Here is a 23,890-nt window from a genome sequence, read left to right on the forward strand (position 1 = left end):
TTGGTCTCGAGACTCTCGACTCTGTCTCAACCCCCTCAATGTCTTGGTCTTGGTCTTGACTCGGTCTTGGGGTAGGTGGTCTTGACTTATGGTGAGATAATTTTTTCATGCAAGTATATTTTTGGGGAGGCTTTTTCGCCTTTGATGGACAGGAGAGTTGAGAGAGAGACAGGAAATGGGAGGCAGAGAGGGGAGGGAATGACACGCAGGATAGGGCCGCTCGACGCTGGATTTGAACCGGGGTCGCCTGCAGTGAGGACTATAGCCATGGTGAGACCATGTTAAGCATTACACTCACTAAACATCAACATTGGCTTTGTCCTTGTGAGCATGTTGCCACTGCTAGCGACACGAGGACCAGTGTGCCTGCCCCGTAGGGACCTCAGCAATCGAGGCTCAATCCCACCTGCACATTTTAAAGACTACTGCAAAAAATAAATCAATAGTTTAATCAATAATGAAAATAATGATTACTACAGTCAGCCAGAGGGACAGAAATAATACGTATTTATTTTGATCTCCAACTAATTGCGGTGAATTGAATTTTCTGTGTCTGTCTGCAGCTGCTCAGTGACCAGACAAACATTAGGAGACACATTTCCATGAATTTGTCATTGGTGCTCAGTAACAATTATATGCACTATAAATGGCCTTTGCACTGCTTTTTCACTCTGTCTGTTATTCTACATGGACATGCAGAGCTCCAGACTAACTTTATGAGCACAGTGGCTCGCACAGCAAATACTCACATTTCCTTTTCATTCATGATCCTCTACACATTGGCCTGCCACTTGTAAGGACAGTTTCCAGATTCTTTGAGTTGCCCCTTCCACATTTCACCAGTATTAAAAATTTTTTGGCAACCCTTTAATTTACAGGCCACTAATTACGTGATAATGTCAAGAAATAGCCTCGAAATAACAGTCAATTTCATAGTAATGTCATGTTTTTCATAAAGGCAAAAGATTACACATGCTTTTCATGTTTGGAATCTTTTTGAGAAAGGCCAGAATTTTTCTCCACCAAGATTGCAAGAATCAATCGTTATTTCTTGGCTACATTTCTCGACATTACTATGAAATTGACTGTTATTTCGAGGCTATTTCTAGACCTAATGATGCAATTAATTGTTTTCTCTTGGCTATTTCTTGACATTTATCACGTAATTAACGGCCTGTAAATGAATCCAAATTTCTTACTGGTTGCACGTGCGCACGTGAAAAATTTACTTGCACTAGCTGGCTCAAATTTTAGGGACAAAATACCCCCATTTAGCGGTGGTCTGGAGCCTTGACATGACAATGGTGGAAGCAGCCAGGAAGTGTGAAGGTATTTTTTATGACTCTCTCAACTCAAACAAATGTGTCTGACTGCACCACTGTGTGTTTACATCTTGAATGTGGGCCCTGTTTGAGATTCTCCACCAAAGCAAAGGAATCATTTCCGACTGATTTTGTGCCGAGGCCTGGCACTGGCAGGTGAAATCCTTCTGCTGCAGTCACTTCCCTTCACTACCCTCGAGGTCGGAGCTCTGTCAGCCCTGCAGCCGCCGCTTGTGTAAACCTTTCCCTCTCAATCTGTCCCTGCCATCCATAACATCAGACGTGTGCTTTGTTCCAGCTCAGTAGCAGCAGAGGCAGCCGATCCCAGCACACTCCCTCCTCAGTGAACAGCACCTGAACTGCAGCATCGGGACTCGTTTGAGGTAAAAATGTTTATGTGGCTGCAGACTCATTTCTGGAACTGTCTGTCTTGGATGTGTTTTATTGCACATAATCGGTTTTGTGTGTGTTTGGTGTTCCAGTCTGCAGTTTAGCACAGAAGTTAATTGAGTGTTTTCAAAGATCTGCTGAACATGTGTGTGCTGCTTGATGTATTTATTATAAACATTTGTTAGCAGCTGCACATATTTGTTATATATACATACTGTACATATAATAAATTAGCGCTGTGTGGAATGGTAAAGTGGAATTTGCATTTAATAATAAAGACATGTCTATTCACTAGGTTGCTTCAGTTGCTGAAGAGAGAGAGTTTTTTTCTCATGTGTATAGAGTTATATAGATGTTTATATCTAGCATTACCTGTTCTTACACTCATTTACACTCACACTTATACCTGCAATTGTCTTCTGTAGCTGCTGCACATAATATCTGCAATGGTTCCCAACCTTTTCCAACTCATGGCTTTAAAATCCAGCCAACAAGGTAACAATACCAAGGCCAAAACAAAATGTCCTCGGAGCTCATAGATCTAACATTAAGGTCTGTGGTGAAAGCAGGAGAAACAGAGGAGAGATCACTTGCCGATTCATCTGTCACTTCTTGCTTGACTTTCTTTACTTTGAATTCCTTCTGTTGCTTACCTGCCACGCATTTTGATCCAGCTCCAGTTTTTACTATTTAAGTAATTTTTTTAAGCACACTGATATTGTCTTAAGCTGCAACACTTTGCTAAGTTCTTCTCACAATGTCAACCATTCACATGAGAAAAAAAAGAAGGTTTTTTTTGTTATATTAGTACATCCCTTCTCTGAAATTGCACTGTTCTGTGAATGATTTGTTGATCCATATGCAACACTTTCACTTGGAACCATATTCATGTCACTTTTCATACTATTAATACGGATCATATGGATACACACATGCCTCTCTCTCTTTTTTGTTTTTTTTAAATATCTCTACACATACGCCCATAATCAGCATTTTTCTACTGACTGGACATTGAAAACACAACAAGTAAAAGAGCAAAGAGAAAAGGCCTACTGAGACAGATCCATATTCTGCTTAGCCGATGAATATGTCACGTCAGAGAATCAGAGAATTCACAATGAACACATTTTATTATCAATAATTGCGCCATTTATCGATCAAAAAAAAAGAAGGCAGACAATTTTCTGGTTTTGGTTTCGGAAAGAAGAGAATGTATCTTGTCTCTTTTTCTTTTTGGGTTGTGAATTGAATTCTTTACATTTTGGTTATTTGCCAGATGGAGACTGAAGGACTTTACCTTGAACTGTGGGAGATTTTTATGGGAAAGCTTCTCCTAAAAGTAGCACAGTGTCAGTGACAAAGCAGCAGAAGCCAGAGAGCCAGTTCAAGCATCCAAAAAACACTGACAGATTAGTAACTTCTTTAATTGTGTCATGTCCAGAAAACAAAATGCCAACTAGATTTATTTTGTTTGTGAGCTGTAAAAGTAAGTAATTTTTCACAAGAACTTCAAATCCAACAACTTATTCCCTCTTCTCTGGGCTCAGTGGGGTCCAGCAATTTAAGGTTGTTTGTGTCTGTGGTGTGGTTATTCCCTTTTTTCTGTCTCAGTGTGAGTCAGCTGATCGCTGCCTCAGGCCTGTACAGGATGGAGCGATAAGAAGAAAATGAGATCGTCTGTTGTACCGGTACAGACGCTATCAACATGCAGTTGTTGGCGCCAGGATTTTTTTCCCCCCAGCAGTAGGCTATGTGGGCCCACAGAACTGATGAATCATATTTTTGTATTTTACATAACACATTGATTCTCATGAATAAGTAAGCATTTACAGTAAATGTGATGAAACACTTAAATACACTGCTGAAGCTCTCGCCTCGACTGTAAGCTGCTCTTATACAGAGTACACCACTTCAGCACCTTCACATTGCTGCACAGTCAAAACAAACACACAAGCACACTCTACAGAAACACTCAGTCAGCTATCACTGATTAGATTACCTGATTACCAATGGCAACATGCTGAAATATAATTGAAATGTGCCCGCTGCCTGTAAGAGTATCATTGTTGTAAGTGAGTGCTAGTGTCTGAGAGTACAAATTCATTTGCAACCAAGGAAACAGGACACGAGAACGCACCATGAAACATTCGCCCACCACACAGGTTTCTGACTTTGCTATGATCTCAGGAAAAGAGGAATGTTTTAAAAAGGAAGTATTCAGTGTGATTGGAGAATCTGAAGCAAAACTCATCCAGAACCAGCTGAACAGGGTCAAAACCACTACAAAGAATTACTTCAGATTTATTATGGTATAGAGTTGCTGCAAAATGCTCTACATGTTTACTATGGGTTTAACATTTTTTCTGGTTCCAGATAAACGCCTTTTTTAGACTAGTTGATGCATGGACTCCTACTCATACTACAGTACACACATCTCTACAAGAAGATCTCACTATTCATCATGTTAGTAGATTTGTAGATTATGTCCAGATTCTTACAAATATAAAAGTTTACATTTGAAACAGACTGGTTATACAAACACACATACTCTAAGGAACCACAAAAACAATTTTAGCCTTCAGAGCCTAACACAGTTACTGTTTAATACAGTGGTTCTCAGTAGGCTACAGTGGTTGTTTAAGCTTAATGCCAATGTCAGCATGCTAACATGCTCTTTATGACTATGCTAAAATGATGATCAGCAGGTGGTATAATGATGACCCTTCACCATACAACTGGGGTTGATGGGAATGTTTTCCAGGTAGACATAAACCAAAGAATGGTTCAAACTAAAATTATGAGCTCAGGATGGTGCTAGATGGACAGTCAGAAAATTACCAAAACAATTGATTCATCCTGAGGGGGAAACAAATGTTCATACAGGTGTTGTTGGGAATTTCATTCAAACCACTGAGGTGTACATCATGGTGGCACTAGAAGAAAAGCTGCACATTCAGCATTCTTCCTAATCAGAATCCATCTAATCAATATTGAGACACTTAAGTCTGAATTAAAGTGGTGGGCTAATTTGAGACTGGGTATACTGCCACCTCTAGCCACAATGATTTGTGCACTATTAATCAACAATTCTTAATCAACTTTATCCCAAATCTCTTGCCAGTGAACACTGCTGATTAAACATTGTTTACTTCTAAATCACTTCTCAAACGGCCCCTGGATCATGGCTTCCAGGTCTCACTCAACTAAATGCAAGAAAAACATAGTAATCACTGCCAACTTTCTACGTAGAGGTACAGTAGAAAAGGAGAAAAAAAAGTATGACTTACTAAAGTTGTCAGCTTAAAATAAAACCATATACTCACATGGCAGTTTACGTGGGCCAAAAACCAGTGAGACTAAGAATATGACTACAGATTTGTGTGTGGGAGTGTGCGTCCTGTGTGCAGTGTAATAGCCTACATTAGCAGACACACAGCCTTGTGAGGTCAGGCTGAAAACAAAAGATTGAGTCACAGCTGCGTCTTGATCCAGCATAAGGTCTGAGCAGAGCCGCAGCTCCTATCAACTCTCTGCCAGGCTAATAATATCCTGCTAACGCCGCTGATTGGGAACACGAGGTGAGAGCACCTCGCTGTCCAAGTACGTCACCGAGGTTTGCAGCTGCTAAAAGAAGAACAACTTTTCCCCAGATAGAAACAGAGCCTTTTTGAATATTCTCACATCAGAAATACACCCACGTGCTCGCTATCGAGCCTAATGGGAGCAAATAGAGAAATCAGTGACGTGGATAATCTATTTTTATGCCAGGGTTCTACAGGTTTGGTCAGACATTTTTATTTTGAGGTTGACACGTTAAAAATACTTCTGATGAGTTTTAGTGTGGTTGCTCATCACCGCAGAGGCTTTGACTAACACACTTTTAAATCCTGCCTCCTTCCAACCATTGCCATCTTATTTGGGTGTTGTAAAGTGTCATGTTGTCTTATTATAAGTCATTTTCTTTGCCCACTTGTCAAAGTCTCGGGTCATCTCACAACAGGAACTCTTTTAGACCCATGATTGTGATGTATTACCAAGTAGGCTAACCCCGAGAAACATAGGAAAAATGTTAAATTTTCCCCAAACTTGCCAAACAACATTTGTATGAAACATCAGCACCCGGTTTTCTGTTTCTGGAGCCAGATCACGAAAAAGTAGCTGAGAGCTGTGATTCCAACAAGCAAATCACAAGGGACAGACGTACAGCAGTGGGATTACAGGAAGGAGAAAAGTTACTGAATGCAAAGTAAGAGATTTGACGAGAGGCAGAAACAGATGAATGTAAAATACACTGACGCACATCACTGTATTCTGTGTTCTGACTGTGTGAAAAAAAAAGGTGTATCCATTAGGCATTTGAAACTCAAATTTAAATATGTATTTTTGGTGTTATTATAGTGTTATAATAACCTGATAATGCTTTGAGGCATAAACTCCCAAGATTAGAAATGTCACCTCCACGTTCAATATGGTTCAGCCTCGCTTGACTGTCCCACTTTCTTACCCCGAGCAATATACTGTAAACACTGATTTCTCATTTCTCATCACGCTGTCATCGACATGTACTGTAGCCATCGTCCTTCCCCTTGAGACTGCTGTGTGTGTGTGTATGGAAGTGTGTGTATCAGTTTCAGGGGTCTGAGGGAGTGCACAGTCTGTCAGCACCAGGGTCTCCCATAGCTCACCCACCCAGCTCTCCAGTGACCGCTCGTTTATCACGTTCTTCTCTCGTTTCGCTCGCTCGCCTGTCCGCTCAATTCTGTGCTGGATGAGCTGTCAGCACCAGGCCCCTCCCGTCCATCTTTCATTCCTGTATGTACTTGGCTCGATCTTCACTCTCTGTGCGTGTTTTTTTTTTTTTTGTCCCCCTCTCTGCTCTTCCATCAGTGAAAACATCTCCCCCATTCAGACACTTTTTGATCTCATTCATAAGTTAAATGATCCATGCTGTTGTCGTCCCTTGTCAGCACATCCTTCCCTTTTTTTTTTTTTTTTTTTAATCTGACCCTTGCCTTTCCGCTCTCTTTTGCCTTTGTTGCAGGAAAGCCCCTCATCCTACAGTAAACTGCGTCTCTCGGAGAGTTTGCCAGCCCACAGAGATCTGAGGTGTTATGGCGGGGCTGCCCTCAGAGGCATTAGGCCACGGTGAGTGAGAAACCGAGTGAGAAAGGAATGACCTTTTCCAAGTCGAGTGGCCAGACAGAGCGGGGAGCTGGGAAGCAAAGAGGTTTAATCAGATCAATGTGCCCTTTGTCATCGTGCTGTCTGCCCTGTCAGTCTGTGTATCTGTCTGCCATTTGTTGTCTGTTTGTTCCTCAGTGTATCCATTTTCTGTGTGCCATCCATCTCTGTCCAACTGTCTTTCTGCCTTTCAATCTGCTTGATTTGTTTTACCTGTGACACCGCAGGTGCCATGGCAACACTATTTCTACTGAACACTTCTGGCTTGTCTGGACCGAAACACCTCATTACTTATCAGACAACGCATCCCAATATTGATGTAGGCTAGCGGTAACAAGCTAATACAGGGCCAAGGTTGGGCAAAAATTCAATGTTAGTGTTTATTGGTTACAAATAAATATCAGACTCATATTTTAATCTACTTTCCATTGTCCAAATTATTTTAATTACAGTTGTTATAATGGTTCACACCAGCAGCTCTCTGAAGATCTAATTAGGTTCATTGGTAGGCTACTTCAACTACAATAAATGCCAATATCAACATGCTAACATGGTAAAACATTACCTTGAACATAGCCTACTGATGTTAAACAGGTGGGCTATAATATCGACCATTATTACCAGTTCAACCTATTAATACAGCACAAATAAATGCTTCACACAAAACATGAGGGGTCACCTAGATCTAAAGAATACATCCTCTTGAAACTATGAATATTTGCACACAATCTTCTACTAATCTATCTGGTATGTTGTCTGATTTTATTTATTTAAAAGGATCCCCATTAGCTGATGCCAATGGCACAAGCTACAGTAGTCCTCCTGGGGTCCGAAGAACCTTACATCGAAAAGAGAATATTAGGGGATCATTAGGGGATCACCAAAACCAGTAGGATTCATCCTCTGAGCACCATGAATGTTGCTGGCCAGTTGACAAACTGACCAGAGACCAATATTAACATCCCAGCAGCTATGCCTTCATGGGTAAAAACTATAGTATTATGTTGTGTTATTATTTCAGTGCCAGATAAAACATTCTCAGATGTGTACCCATGAGGTACAGTAGTTGTTTTATGGTCATATAGGCTAATGGACAACAGTTGAATACAGTTCTCCGCTTTGAACATCAGCTTAATTATTTCTGTGGATCTGCATATCTGTCATATGGTAATATAGCTATTTATACAGAAATTACCCTGATTAAATATTTACACAAATGTGGCTGCTACAGTGACCTGCAATGCAGCTTATCCATGTTTTGTCTGATTTTTTTATTCATCTGTATGTTCTAGTTTTGATCCATTTGTTGAACTGTTAGATCACCAAGCTCCTCTCTACGTATGGTTTTCTTTATCTCTGTCTGTCTGTCAGTCAGCTGGTCTGTGTCATCATCACATATTCCTGTACCTCGGCTTGTCTTCGCCTCTGTCTGTCTGCGGAGACCCGCAGCTAAGGACAGACACAGTTTGTGGCACTTTGGCTACACGTTCAGTTTCAGCTTCCCTGAGCAGCTGTAAATCCCTACCCTCCATACAGAGGACACATTGTTCCTGGTAGATTTGTATGCACGGCGTAAGTGGTAGCTTGTTTGAGAGTGTGAGAAGGAAATCTGCTGTCAGTTGCTGTGGTGACATCACTGAGATTCACATTTACAACCTTAGTGTGCCCCACCACCCATCTCTCTTTCTCATACTGGAAGTAAATGAATCGAGCGAGCGAGCGAGCGAGGGTGCGTCGGTCTGGGTAAACAGAGGCAAACAGGCCTCCATAATTCATCATTCAACCTCTGGGAGGGCAGCCAGCGCTGGCTTCAATCTCTCATTCATTTGAATTCACTGTAGTGGAGCCCCATTCACTTAAGGCAAACCTCTAAACACACCTAGTGGATGCTTGAAATTTGTTTACATTCTGAGAGCTGCTACCTCTGCAGGGGTCAAGGTAGAGTGCGACCACTGGATAAGCTCCCTTTTATAATAGCTTGCGTGACGTTATGGCATGCAGCTTGAAACCACAAGAGAGGACTTTGAGAGTTCTTCATGCCACTGAGAGCAGGGACCATGCCTTAAAATGTACCTGTCAGTGTCTTCAAGGACGACATGAAAGATTTTACAGTCGCCTCCCAAACAGAAACCTTTTACTGAAAGAAACATCCAAATGTATATTTTACTGTTACCAGCCTCCTTGTTAGTTTATTTCCTCTCTACTGTGTTAAATTTATAGCTGTTAAGACTAATAGCATCATCTGTCCTGCGCAAGTTCCAGATATAATACATGAATATAATAATAATGATAAAATGATTTGTATACCACGCTGAATGAACTGAAACTGATGAATGAAGTGAAACTAAAAGTCAAATAAAATTAAAGGGATAGTTCACCCAAAATTCAAATTGCACTCATTATCTACTCACCCTCGTGTCGACTAAGAGCTAAATTAGAAGAACCAGGAAGAGGAGCTTCCGCTACAAACAAGCTTGAAATATAGACTTATTTAATTTTTTTCGGAACAATTTCGCATTTCGGGGCTTCAATACAAGACGGACTTTACATACTAGCAGCATGGAGGTATTTGGATGTTTTTTGGTGTGTCTTTTTGTTACGAAGAAAAGTGGTATCCATTTGCAACCGTTATATGGACATGCACTGCTACGCCGAGACCCCCTGTAACTCAGAGAAGCCACGGAGGACTCTGAAACTTCTCCCAGCCCTTAGTCGACATGAGGGTGAGTAGATAATGAGTGCAATTTGAATTTTGAGTGAACTATCCCTTTAATCTACAACACTTTTAAGAATAGATTGATTTAGTTATTGAGCAAAAATGTTAAAATTGAATAAGTAACAATTTATTCAATGTTAAGATACCGATATATTGCTTTTCTCTTCATATCACTGTAAATTGAGCATCTCTGCATTTTGAACCGTTGGTGAAACAAGAGATCATTCACCATGTTGTTGGTCCAGACTGAAAGAAACATCTCAACCAAGTATTGAATGGATTGCCATGGACTTTGGTATGGAATGGGCAAGTTTCCATGAGGTTTCCATTATTGATATTTGGCGCGTGTCTTGACAACTGTTGAATGGATTGCCATGACACTGGGACATACTGTACATGGTCCTCAGCTGATGAATCCAAATGGTTCATGTTTAATAGCAGGAGAAGTTTTCATCTCTCTCGTGAAATATCTCCAGACAGGATCTGAATGACATTAGTAAGCTCCTAACTTCCTGTTACACAATTTACCTACAATTAAAAACACTGTGTGACCTAAGTGTGTGCGTGTGTTTGGGAAGGCAAGTTGAATCCAGCACATAAATGCTGGACTTCAGAGTGTAAATAAATTTTATGGTTATTTCTGAAAAAATGCAACTATAAATAATATCAAAAATTGTGTTGCATTTCTTGGAAATCAGTGGGATTAAACTTCAAAGTGACACTTTTTAAACAGTCTTTACATGCAATTTGTAGACTACATATTTTTACCTCCACTGCGGAGGTTACGTTTTCACCTGGACTGATTTACACTGAACCCGGAAAAGAGATGACACATGAGCCAGGCAAGAACTCATTACATTTTGCTGCAGATCCAAATCATTTAATGTGAATTTTTTTCTCTGAAGTCTGATGTACGTTGTTTGACGTCGGCATTGGTGGGCTCTGAGCTCTCTGAGTGCTCTGCTGCTTGTTACTCTAGCTACAGGCATGGCCTAAAACTACACTGGACAGTAAATCACACCGAGAAGATTCAAGCAACAAAGTGAAACGGTTCACTCCCTCTTTCACCTTGTACCCCAGCCATGACTCTTATCTCCTCCTGCAGCTGCCAGCCCAACCTCTGTCCTTTGTTTTCCATTGCACATTACCTATTTCAGTTTCTCCACTTTTGCCCCCATTTAATCCCACCTCTTCCACTTTCTTCTCTCCATGTTTCATACCCTCTTCTCCTTCCATCAGCTTTTTCCTCCTCTTTCTATCCAGCCTCTCCTTTACCCCTTAAAGAATCAAACCACTGCTCCTCAGCCAACCAGCAAGCGCGGGAACCTATTAAGGCCCATAGTGGAAATATGTCACCTGGGAGCTGATGTTACGAGTGATTTAGTAAGGAGGTGAGGATGAAGAGGAGGAGAAATGGAAGAAGCGAAGTGTGCTGCAGTATCAAGGTGAGACAAGGTGGGGATAGGCATGGGTGTCACGTACGGAGAAGGCCTTCCCTCTCCTTTCTCTCTTACACACCCACCACAGACACACACACTGTAGTTGAACCTTTAGAGCTGACACGAATGCCATTAGTCTCAGAGGTGATTCTGGACCAGTAATGAGATTGGAGGACTGCCCTGTTCGAGTTATATCACCCTTTACAACACCATAAATTCACCCGCTTACACCGCAGCGGGCAGATATACATGACTCATCTCCCGACACATCTAAATAAGAGGAACTTGATTTTTTTCAATTTTCTTTGATGTGATTTCTTTTTTGTTTTTGTGCTGAATGCTTCCATTTGTCATAGAGCCAGTGAAAATAAGTACTGCCCCATCTTTTTATTCACAGTCAAAGCTTTAGAAAGACCCTACATTTTAAAAGAGATACTGTATGTTTACCAAGTTTTTAGATAAGTGAACAGTAAGTCTCTTGTTCAAGCATTTCTATTTTCTGAAACTTTCTCCCTAGATTACATGTAGAGCTTGGGGAGGACTATATATTTTACTCAAGTATAAATACCACTTTCTCTTCCTATTGTATTTTCAGTCTTATCTTTTGTTCATTAGCCAATTTCTGTCTGTTACAGCACTTATTTCATCATGACTTGATCGTAATATTTAAGGGTCTATGAAAGTGATTTACAGCACATTTGTTTAGAATTAACCACTTTATATTGTTTATACATTCATCTGTTTTGTTTGTACCTTTAAACATACCCTGAATACATTTTTCACCAATCAGCTTATATTACATGTACACACAAGCTTCAGATTTAGGTCTTGGTACTGGTTAACTTCATATAATCAGCATTATGTGTTTGAATAAAAAGTGTTTGTTGTCAGGGATCACTACAGAGGGAAATGTGAACTGCTTGACTGCTGAAGTAGCGTTGCACTGGTTCTTCTTAGGGAGAGAGCCTGCTGCTTTTTGTTCAGGAGCATACAGATGACAGAGTTGACAGTGATCGCTGCCTTTGTAGAGCAAAGGGCCATCTCATCACTGTCAACACCATGCGATGCTGCAGGATGAAGTACTCGTGGTGCCGTTGAAGCAATTCACTGTACACACAGGGGAGGAAAGCTTTGTATGCAGCTGATATCAAGTGTCGAGTCAGTGGCGTAGAGATTTATTTTCACTAAAACCTAATGTAAAATAATGACTGTTATATATTTGCTGCTGGAACATCTTGATCCAAAGAGGTGATTAAATGGTTCCAAGTTTTGGAGGAGTATGAACTGAAGACTGAAACATTGATCAAGAGGAAGAGGGAAGAAAATAATGATAGATGGGAAGAGCAAGTGCGCCGTCTGCGTGGTGGTCCCCCTCATCATCCGAATGAATTAAGACCTTTAATCCTCCGCATCATCTCCGGGATTCCGTGCCTCATTTATCGTTGCCTGAATGTCACAGGGGCGTGGGTGGACGACGTGACAGCGGGAATTCCCGTTAACACAGGAGAATGACAATTACCATCCCACCACCTTTGCCCAGCAGTGGATAGAACCGTCATGGCGCGACTGGGGATGAGTCACCAGGAGAAAGACCACGGTTTAGCCCTCTAATGAAGCTTGTGTCGACTGGTAATAAATAATGAGGGCTGTCCTGCGTCCCGGGGGAGGTGAAGAGGAAGTGGAGGCAACATGTGGCATGGAGTCACTTTTTAGACACAGTACGTACAGTGTAGTATGTGTGCGCTGGACTTCACCACCCACTATTGTGGGGGATAGTTATACTCTCTATCTCTCTTTGTCTAACATTTTATTTCATTAGTCTGTTTCATTTCCCCCCGGCCCTCTCTACCTCTATTAAATTTGTGTTTCCCATCTGCCCACTTACTGTCATCTATTTTGAAGTCTCTCTTCTCTCCTTTCTGGATTTCTCCTTGGGCTCATTTAGGGTCAACCATCTTTTTCCAAGTCTCTGCCAAATGTTCTGTCTAGGTCATTCGCAGCATTAGCATTCACAGCAGTTGTTTGCCTCAGTGGTTCTCCTTCTAGTGTCTGGTTTCAGCACCATGGAGAGCTACACAGACGTTGGCTTCTGTTTTCAGGACCATGGACAGAGCAAGTGCTTCATTCAATGTAATGGCAGATGTCAAGTATGTTTACAACTTCAGTTTTGACATGCTAGTAACTACTAGTAAGGCCTGTGACAAATCTGGTGTTACCAGGTGTGGATACGAGCACCAGCACCACCACACTTCACCACATTTGAAGGCTGAACGCAATCCTTGAACAGTATTTCAAACATCCACTTTGCAAATTAGCTTCTCTGCTTGTGGCACTATTCAAAATATTGCATCGAGAGAGGAGATTAATAATGGTTGGGTTTCACAGGCAAGCTGGAGAAAATAAAAGAGAAAATAATATAAGCTACTGATTTTGTCAAAAGAGGTCTGACAGTCACCGCTACCACATGCAGCAAAAGTAATTTCTGACCTCAACTACAGGAGCCAAATCATTAAATGAATAAACAAAGAAACAGACTAACATCTATCACACAAACAAACTCTGTCAACACTCAGAAGTTAAGGGATCTGTCTCGTGGAATTCTGTTTTTCATATTGTCAAAAAAAATTGATGAAAAGACCAAAAGAACTCGTGCGTTTATCCTATGTAGTATTAACCCAAAGCCTGCTGCAGCACACTCTCCTTCACCATGGATCTACAGTGCTGTCTTCATGTTCAGAAACACATTAGCGACCCACATGGTTATGGTTATACTGGGTGTCATTTTCCTTCATTATTATGAACATGAGAACTGTGGTATATTTTCAGTCAATCTCTACATATGCCATCCTGTATCACAGTTGAAAATACTCCCCAACAAAAGCACAGCTGATTTGTGCTTGAATAACATTTGCTGGGGGAAAAAAGCTGTTGTTAAACAGAACTAATGGATCGACTGCACATATGGATTTAAAAGGCGGCTGCTAATTCATTTTGAATAAGAGCTTTCTTTGCAGAACTGCGCAGGGAGGGTGGACACATAGATGAAGTGCCAACATGCTTTTTTTAATCCAGTGGCTCACCTGGGAGAGTGTGTGCCATGTAGACTTAGTCCTGATTGCAGAGTGTTTGAATCCAACCAGTGGCCCTTTGCTGCATGTCATCCCCTTGACTTTTCTGTCGCTCTCCACTGTCCTTTCCAAATAAAGGCAAAATGTCCCTAAAAGTAGGTATTAAATGTAGATATGATATATCGGAAATAAAGAGGATTATAGAAAAAGTGAGTAGCCTATGTCTAAAGTTGGAAGCCTTCATCATCCTCTAGGGATCATGAATGTCTATAAAAATGAAAGCATATATTCTTTGACCTGTTTTAAAGATTTTAATCGTAAGAAGGAATGAATGAACTTGGGGCTACATGCCATAAAAAGGGAACATGAAGTATTGAGAGCAGAAGAGGAAAAAAATAAAGGTTACTGCCAGTCTTATCCTTTACCACGTACATCTCTATGGTAAGACCGATTTAATATCTCATGAGGCAATTCCAGTATTTTGTCATAACCCCTAACAATGAACAACGCACCTCCCTTAAAATAATGCTAAAATGACAGTGTCAGTTGGACAATTTATCAAAAGCCACATTTACATAAATTTCAATTACTTTTTTCGACAGATCAAACAGGTCATTAAACCTTCTGCTGGCAGCTTGTCTGCTCTGTTTAGAAGCAGTACAAGTAAAAGGCACTGACGTTAAGTGAAAATTCGGGTGCAGGCTACAGTTACACTCTTTGATAGGGATCTGCTTGTATGGCAGCTTATTCCACATCCACATCCACATCCTCCCTGTGGAAGTGCTCATGGTTCGTTTATCAGCTACAGAGAATGTGCGTGCCGTTGTAATTGTATTCACACAGGCTTCTTAGGGTGAGATTGATGCGGTGGCCAGTCCATGTATGCAGAGGGGATGAATGCCTCTTAGCTGACCTTGTTTATTTGCCACTAGGTCTGTTCGAGCAGGCTGGAGAGAGAGAGAGAGAGAGAGAGAGAGAGAGAGAGAGAGAGAGAGAGAGAGAGAGAGAGAGAGAGAGAGAGAGAGAAAGAGTCAAGTGAGAAGAGAACCACTGTACCTGAAAAAATATGTGGTTAGGATTTTTCTAGAAATGCTTGTTGTGACGAGGAACGATATATCACAGTTAGGTCAAGAATAGCCATCACAGCATTTTAGTCCTTTAAGTATTTACAAGGACAAAACCTGACAAGAACGCTGCTTGGATTTGGCAAGCTGCAGGATGAAAATACAACCACTCCAGTGGAGTTGAAGTAATTTCTCTCTCACTCTCTGAAGGGAAGCTCTACATGTTTTCTTTTTTTTTGAGATTGCAGCAATGGGATACAAGATTATCTTGTGATATATTCTGATCCGCAATCTAAAATGAGACTCGAGACTCCTCAGCCTCGCTGGTTACCACTGGCTAAAGACAGACTCACATACACAAATGACACACACTCAACCCACTTTCCCTTTCCCCGCCCATGGATTGCACTATCCATCATCTGCCCATGAAAATCTCTCCTTCTCCACCAGCACACTTCATTTCTGTGCCTCGCATTCTGTCACTTTACTGCTGCCATCCATCTCCTCTCACCCCCTCCCTGCTCGGTCAGGTGAGCAGCGTCCTCACTTACAGAGAGATAAGCAGCAGCTTTTTCTAATTCTCCCTTACTGAATGGAGAGTGAGAGAGAGTCAAATCTAGCCAACATACTGATGCAGATGTCAACCTTTTCTTCAGTGTATTTTTAATACATGCTGACACAAAGTAGTGCAGTGAAATGTTATTTCCTCTCCCCGTCACTTTAAAAAAAAAAAACCCTAATCTGCTCCCTAAAGTGTTTTCCTCTCCACTTTCACCACACACCGTCTTTGTCTCTCACCTACAGAAAACATTCCTGCCTTAAGAGAAGTGGGTTTACCGCAGATTGATGCACAACTCAGTGACTTGTTTTCTTTAAGAGTTAGATAGGCTTCAGTGTTTTTACTTGATTTATAGAAGGGTAACATGACCACTCGCACTACACCATAAACAGGGTGGTAATGGTGGAGCTTGTCTCCTCAAAGCAGAAGCTTACTATTTATTGTTTAATGACAGAGTCTACGGCCGAGCTAGCAGTTCTGTGAGATTGTACTAAGGCTATGTTTAGTGGAATATATTCACTCATACATCAACGTATTGCCCGAACGAAAATTCTCCTTTTAGTTCTGTGGGAAACCTGAATGTCCATAGGAAATTTCATGGCAGTATTGTTGAGATGTTTCACTTAAAAGCACAAATATGAACCTCGTGAAGGAGGGAGGGATTATCCATGTGGACAGTGACTGTCTGTACAAAGTTCAACAACAATACCCAATAAGCATCGTTCTTAATATTTCAGTCTGGATTAAAGTGGTGATCTGACTGACAACACCAATAATTTGCAAATAAAAATTGTTCAAACCTTCTCCTACATATTTGTACCAAACTGTATGACAATTCAACCATTCTTTGCATACACACACAAAAAAAAGCCTTCAAATTAAGAGTGTAGAGTGAGTAAACACCACCACAGAGTATATTAGATATCCTTTGTCATTAAAGTTGAAGCATATTATAGCCCACATAACTGACATCATAAACTAAAAACAGCCTGGTGTTTGTGATAAACATATGCAGTTAATTATAGTAGGGAGATCTAAGAGACATAAAAGCAACATGAATAATTAATTTAAGCAGAGAAAAAAACAAACCTCTCTGTTTTGAGGCTTTTCACCTGTTCCATTAATATTGTCTTTAACATGCTCAGTCCAAAGCTAACAAAACAACAACCCTGCATCAATCTAAACTGTTATAAACATTTACAGTCACAAGCTAAGCTGCCGTTTGTGTAAACCAAACATTAGTGAAAAGAATCAATGCCAGAATAAAAGTGTTTACTCTGTCCTTCTACCAGTAAAATGACTAAACTAGTCCTTTCTTCTTGCACAACGCTACAAATGATTTGACATTTCCAACGATGGATCATTGCATCTTGTCAAATTGTGTCTTGTAACATACAGTATGTTAATTAAAAAGAGGTGGTGACCTACTTGACTCTGAAGCTTTGTGCCAACTGTCTTCTCTAATGGTTATGAACATATGACTTAATTAAATGGTCAAATATAGCAAATGAGATTATAATGCACACATCAAAGTTCATTACCATTGGGAGCCATAATTCCTTAATGTGGGTTAGACCCTTTATATCATACAATGAAACAGTATATTTGAAGAAAGGCAGATTTTTAAGAGGTCTGTGTTATTAGCATTCCCTAATCAAAGTTTAATATTGTCGTTGTAGCTTTAGAGTCACAATCCACTCTTAAGTTTTACTATACCCCAATATAACATCAAACCCCATCCTCTGACTTCATCCTTAAATCCAATCAATGTGTCCAAAGAGTAAGGTTACCTTGATGATTTGGTTATTATGTTTACAGATTAAATATCTGGACTGCCCAAGAGGAGAAGTCACAAGTCATTTTCAAAATATTGCACTTCTTTTTCAGCCCCGTCAAGCAGGTTCAGGCTTTGATGGTATTTTTATCAGCTGCTCTGCACACATTTCCTCACTGTCAGATGGATTGATAGTATGGCAGCTAAATGTGCACAGGTTTGATAGCTGAAATAAAGACGATCTTTTATTGCATTTTCTGTAGTTTAAAGCACTAAAAAAGGACCACAACACCAAGAATCAGGCAGTCGAACCAGCTCAGTGAGGCTGTAGTACTTTAAGCTAAATATTTATGTCAGCATGGTATTGTGAGCTTTGTGCACCATGTTAATATGCATTTAGTGTGTTAGCATGTTGCTATTTAGCATAAAGACAAATGCAGCTGAAGCACACAGTGTTATCATTTGATTTGCAGTTGTTGATCATAAACAATGCACCCAATAATCATTTTTCAGCCTGAATACAAATAGTGGACTTACCAACTCACTGACAGACCAACATTATGGCCATGCTACTATGGTTAAAAGAACAATGGTATATGGAAAAATTGATTTTAACCACTAGAACAATGAGAAAGTGTGACACTGTACACTGTCACTTGGTTTTAACGTAGACTAAACAGGAACGTGTTTTTTTTTCCTAAACTTAATCTGCACACATGGGGAAACTTGATCTGAGAACAGTGTGTAAATTTCCGCCCCCTCACAGCGACTCCCGGCCCACTTGGCTGGCTGCTGTTGTAACTGTTGCAGACTCAAATATTGATCTGCTTTGCAATCAATCAAACGGTGAGTGCTTGTCAGGGTCATAGGAGACACTAATATCTTCGACAGATGTGGATTTATGGCTGCATGTGTCTTTCTTGTCCTCCCATTTTCACTGCCCTTCATCTACTATTTTATCTCCTCCCCTCCGCCCTTTTTCAGCATATTTCCAGGTGCTATCCCAGTGTGTTTGCTGTACTCCTTTTTATAGATCGGGAAACTCTTATCTCTCCTCCTTCATTCATCCTTGCATCTCTCTTTCTCTTAGTCATTCCTCTGCATGCTGTCCCCTCTCTGCCCCCTATCTTTTTTTAGATTCCTACCGTTCATTCATGCCTCCATTCATCCCTCCTCCTCTTTCCATCATCTTTTTCTCGCGCGAGGCGCTGCACTGTCCTCTCTCCGTTCATTCATCCCTCCTTCCCCTTGTGCTGATCTAAAGTCTATCCACACACAATCCCTCGGTCTCGTCAGAGCTGCCTGGAATTATTTACTGCTTAATGGCCTACAGCAGCTCGCACCAGCCCAGCGGTGCTTTGCTTTATTTATCGATTTTCATTCCTTTTGTCTTTGTGTGTGTGTGTTTGTGTGTGTGGGAGAAGTACATGGCAAATAGGAGCAAAAAGATATAAAGCCCAAGGACGTCCTGCACACTGGAGCTGCTGGTGAAATGACCTGTGGATTGAAAGATTGATTGATTTGATGTTTGAAGGCTAATCGGCCGTTACTGGGCGATTCGTCTGCTGCCTCAGCCTCTATCTGTTTATATGATGTGTGAGTGCATGAGCCCCTGTGCGCATGTGTGTGCATGCACTTACCTTCTACCGGGGACTAGAGATAAATTGTCTCAGAGCAGTGTGCGTTAACAAATTTACTTTAATGCTAGGCCAACGCTGGAGGAAAGGCAAGCTTTTACATACCATTAAATAATAAGGATTTTGCATAAAGTATTGATCTTTAGTGCTATTAGTCAGGTTTAAGACGTTTAAATAGGTAATGCTGTCAGAATAATGTTCTGGCCCATAGTGCTATGGTTGGAATAAGTCTTTATACGTTCCTCTTTCAACAGGTAGTAGGCAGATTTGCATATTTTTCATAACACTATGAATAAATTCAAATGCCTATTATCTGTATAATTTCACATTTAGTTACTACAGCTTGGATCTTAAAGCACCTTTTACATCAAATTTCCATCTCACTTAATTTCCTCCCTTGGACTGTCAAGACACTGACTGGAAGTTATAAAAATCTCAAAACCATGACAAGCTGAATTAAGGACTTTTCTCTATCATAATTAAGTTTGCTTGATATTTGACAGACTAATGTGTTTAATTGATTTCAGATTACATGAAATGAAACCTGAAATGGAACAACAAACTAGGTTTAAGTGAGAATGATAATGACCTCAGTTAGTTTGCTTTGATTTCACCAATTTTCTTTCCCTCAAATATCCATTCTTGAATGATTGTCATTCTAATATAGGGTTTAGTTGGAGGGGCTTTCAGACCCTTGTGGTAAACTGTGCACCCCATGCTCGTGAACAAATGCAACCATCACCAACCTTTTTGTCCAGCATTGGTTACCTGTGATCCATTAAAAGAAAAACAGGATTCACATGTGACCAACGTTGCAGCTCAACCAAACAATGAGCTCATCATATATATCATACTAATGACTTGAAGGACCTGAGGAATTAAAACTATTTTTAAAGAATGAGAAGTCAGACAAAATAAACACAATTTGTCCTATACTTTTCCCAAGCTGCAGGTTGCACCAGGGAATGTAATTTGACATTTCCTATCTAATCGCATTCTGATTTATAGACCTTCATCTGTTTAGGATACCAACTCAACCACAATTTCCCAAGAGGGACAGTTGGAGCACTGTTGATCCATGTCTGAAGGAGGAAACAACTCACTGGCGTGCTGATCAGTAACTGTAATACTGTAATTCTCTTTCAGCTGCCCTTTTTGATCCATCAGTCTCAAGACGTCTACGCCTCTGAATACCAATGAGAGTGGAGGTCCCCCTGACTAGGAGGGAAGAAAAAAACATCAGAAAACCAACAAAGCTCAATGTCTAAAGCTTTTGTTATCATGCTGCTGTTTGAAGTGACGCTCAGAGAGCACTGCAGCGCTTCAACCTCACTGCTCCCACTGTCCTTGGCTGGAGATGAGAGGTCTCTACATTCACTATGTGTGTGATTGAAATGGGATGCTGCTGCTGCTGCTGCTGCTGCTGCTGCTGCTGGTGATGGCTGGGTTACCAAAAAGACTGAAATGATAAAAGATAATAGTCCAAAATTGGTTGGAGATGAAAATGAGAGGTTCATAGATGGCATCAGTGTCCCTCATACAGTACAACACCTCCACAACCCCCACCCATTTGTGGTGATGATGATGATCTAGCCACCCCTACCATTCCATTTTCAGATCAATGAGAGAGAGAGGGAGAGGGAGAGAGGGAGAGAGAGAGAGAGAGAGAGAGAGAGAGAGAGAGAGAGAGAGAGAGAGAGAGAGAGGTCTGTGTATTTTCAGCCACACTCTGACAGCTGTGCAGCTACCCCACGTAGGTGCTCATATCCTGAGAGACTCGGAGCAGAGAGGGAGAGAGGGATAACTACAGAGGCTGACATCCCTCCTTGTTCCTTGTTTTTTACATTTTTCCCCACCCTCAGCAGACCTATCTGCTCCCGGATTTCCCATCAACTTTTTCCTTTTTTTTTTTTTTTAAACTCCAACCCTTTTTTTTTTATTCTTATTGTCGCATCCCTCCGTCCCATCGAGTCTTTTGGAATGAACTGTTTCTCCGCCTGCGTCGTTTCCATGTCAGCATGGGAACTGCCGTGTCCAAGAGGAAGAATCTGAGAAACGATGCGATATCATCTGTGGCAGCAAAAGTTAGGTGAGTGACACCTGGAGCTCCTGCGTCCTCCTCCGTCCTCCCTCCCCCCCCCCCCATCTCACATCCCAGCACATGCCTGGTGAAGTCTGGACGGGGTTGTTGTTTGAGCCCGTTGTGTGCGCGCTGCTGTGTGAAGTTGAGACGAGTGGCAGCTTTGTGTGTAGGTGAATGAACACACTGCGCTATCCGGGCCACAGCCACCCTGCTCTCTTTGTGATGCGCAGAGAGGCTCTTTGCGCTTTTATCGCATGTCTGCTCCACTGTCCCGTCTATAGCCCGGGGCGTGCGGGCTCTGAATGCAGCCTAACTGGACGGCTGCACTGCAATCCCACAATCCCTTCTTTTACTAGCACTAAATATATCGGGAAAGGGATGTTTTATTACCTCTGGCCCGTCGGAGCTTTTTTTTTTCTCATTATTTTACTGTTGTTGTGAATGAAGCATCGTTGTATAATGAAAGTCATGCAGATTGCATATAGCGAGGGGGGTCTTTGCTGTGACTCACAGGTAACCCCCGATGCACTTCCTCACTTTGCCATCACCTAAACTAACCTACAATCTGCTATTAGAAACAGCCTGTCAATTGGTTTCTATTGCAATTTCAACACAAACGGCTTTCTGTCTGGCCGCATCGACCTGGAGCGGACAGCGCGCAGCGATGAGGCGGCTGCCTTCACGCCCAGCCGGGCAGAATGATCCATTTGTCAATTAATCAATCACTGCGATTGATTCGGTCGTTTGCGGTGATCACCTATCACGGACAGTTATTGGGACAGTCACAGAGGACGACGGCTCTTAATTTATTCAGCCTGGAGCAGCGGTGGGACTCAGACTGTTTGGCCGGAGTCCAACCCCGTTAAAAGCTGTTAACGACTCATAAAAGGCACGCGGTGTGTGTATGTGTGTGTGTAGGGGAGCTGTATGGATTTTTTTTTTCTTATAACGGTCCCATCTGCATACAGATGTTCTAGCGTCGTGCAGGCACAGCGGTGTGTAGCTCTAGCCATCTCCATCCTGCGCTGGGTCGCATGTCTGTGTATGAGGCTGAGCTGCAGTTTATTGCCGAGGAGCACGTGCGACTGTGTGTTCATATGTGTGTGCGCACACGAAGTGCACACACCGAGGCACCAAATCCATCCGCTACCCGCCTCCCAGCAGGCCCCGGTGTGTGGTTTTAATTCAGTCAATGGATGACCTTGACTCGTGCGTGCAGACTCCAACATCCACAGATGTGGGCTGATGTGCTATTACGTCATTCTTTCACTGAACGTGTAGGAACGTGGTCCCCCTTATACATTAGGCTACACCTCTTATATAGCTGGCATGTGAGACTTCTTTGCAGACAGTGCATGCGTTTGTGCCAACCTGAAAAGATTATGAGAATGTGATGCTCATACAAAATGAAAAGTGGCTACAGTGCTTAGCAGGGACTCTATACTGTACCTGTGAGTGAGTGAGTCATTTGTTCACATCTACTACGAAACCAATACTGCATATCTGTCACAAACCACAGAGGATACACACACATACACACGTCTTCACTTTCTTACACGCTTCATCCAACCTCTTCCCTCTCTCTTTCACACAAAAGCACAAACACACACACACAAGTCAGAGTTTAATTTTCTGAGTTAATGGCAGAATGGACCTTCCCCTCCTGCAGATGCAGCTGAATCACATCCAATATTTATCAGTCTTACACCTGCACATGACCTCATGAATGTGGAAGCGTGGGCTCTCCAAAGTGGGTTCTCTCCATCTCCCCCCACCTCACACACACACAAACATATCTACACGCATACCAACAGTCAGGCTCATGCGCACAGATTTGCCTCTCTCCATTTCATCTTGTTTCCCCTCCATTGTGTCTGAAGGGCAGTCTGGACTTTCCTCTGTAGTAAACGTTTGAGCTCTCTCTGAGGTGTTATCATTACTCTCTCAACATTTTTGGCATTAGATATTTATTTTGCAGAGTATTTCACAATGTCATTTTTTTCCAAAGACTTTGTTGTGAACTTGTGTAATGTCTTAGGCCAGGATAAACTTAAGTGTTAAAAGGTTGAGTGAACAATAGTGAAACAGAACTAGCTTAGTAAGTGTTGGGATTTTGATTTCTTCCCTGCTACCTTGTTTGCCAAACACAAGGAAAATACACTGTCTGGTTCACTATTTAATACATTTAGCAGGTCAGAGAGGTGAAAACATTCTTCTGTTAGCAACATGATACACTTCCAGTTCTCTCCCTCTCTCTCTCAGTGCAGCTTTACTGAAAATGCTGCTGTACTGTACATCAAATCATTTTAATTCCTCTCTCTAACCTTCAATCCTTTGCATATATTGACACACAAATACACTCACTTTCACGAACCTTGTTTGGCAACTCACAGGCAATTTACATTAGCTGTTCGTGTCTATATGAAAGTCTGAGTCATCCTCCTTTGCCAACACGTCTAAGCATAAACTGGGACAAGTGACAGTAAACACACCTGTAACTGCTCAGTGCTTACTGATACACTCTGGAATAAGAAGATCTGACAATCCCTGTCCATTACTACTTGCAGTAACACAAGGCTTTAACCCTTGAACTGACCTTAAAGTAGTTCTTATTCTGGCATAACCATAAGCAGCAGCAGCTTTAACCCAAATCCTAA

At 41.5% G+C, this 23,890-nt stretch overlaps 1 protein-coding gene across 1 annotated transcript in view; it reads left to right on the top strand.

The window, feature by feature from the left end:
• Window positions 1-21,168: 21,168 nt before the first annotated feature.
• Window positions 21,169-23,890, top strand: part of nsmfa (NMDA receptor synaptonuclear signaling and neuronal migration factor a) — a gene marked incomplete at both ends in the record, with an annotated part of 40,822 nt that continues 38,100 nt past the window's right edge. The window contains one exon of the mRNA XM_083984241.1: window positions 21,169-21,239. Within this exon, the coding sequence (XP_083840367.1) occupies window positions 21,169-21,239 (71 nt within the window). The remainder of the gene's footprint in view (window positions 21,240-23,890) is intronic.

The sequence above is a fragment of the Trachurus trachurus genome (assembly GCF_905171665.1).
Source record: "Trachurus trachurus genome assembly, chromosome: 12".
Classification (NCBI taxonomy): Eukaryota; Metazoa; Chordata; class Actinopteri; order Carangiformes; family Carangidae; genus Trachurus; species Trachurus trachurus.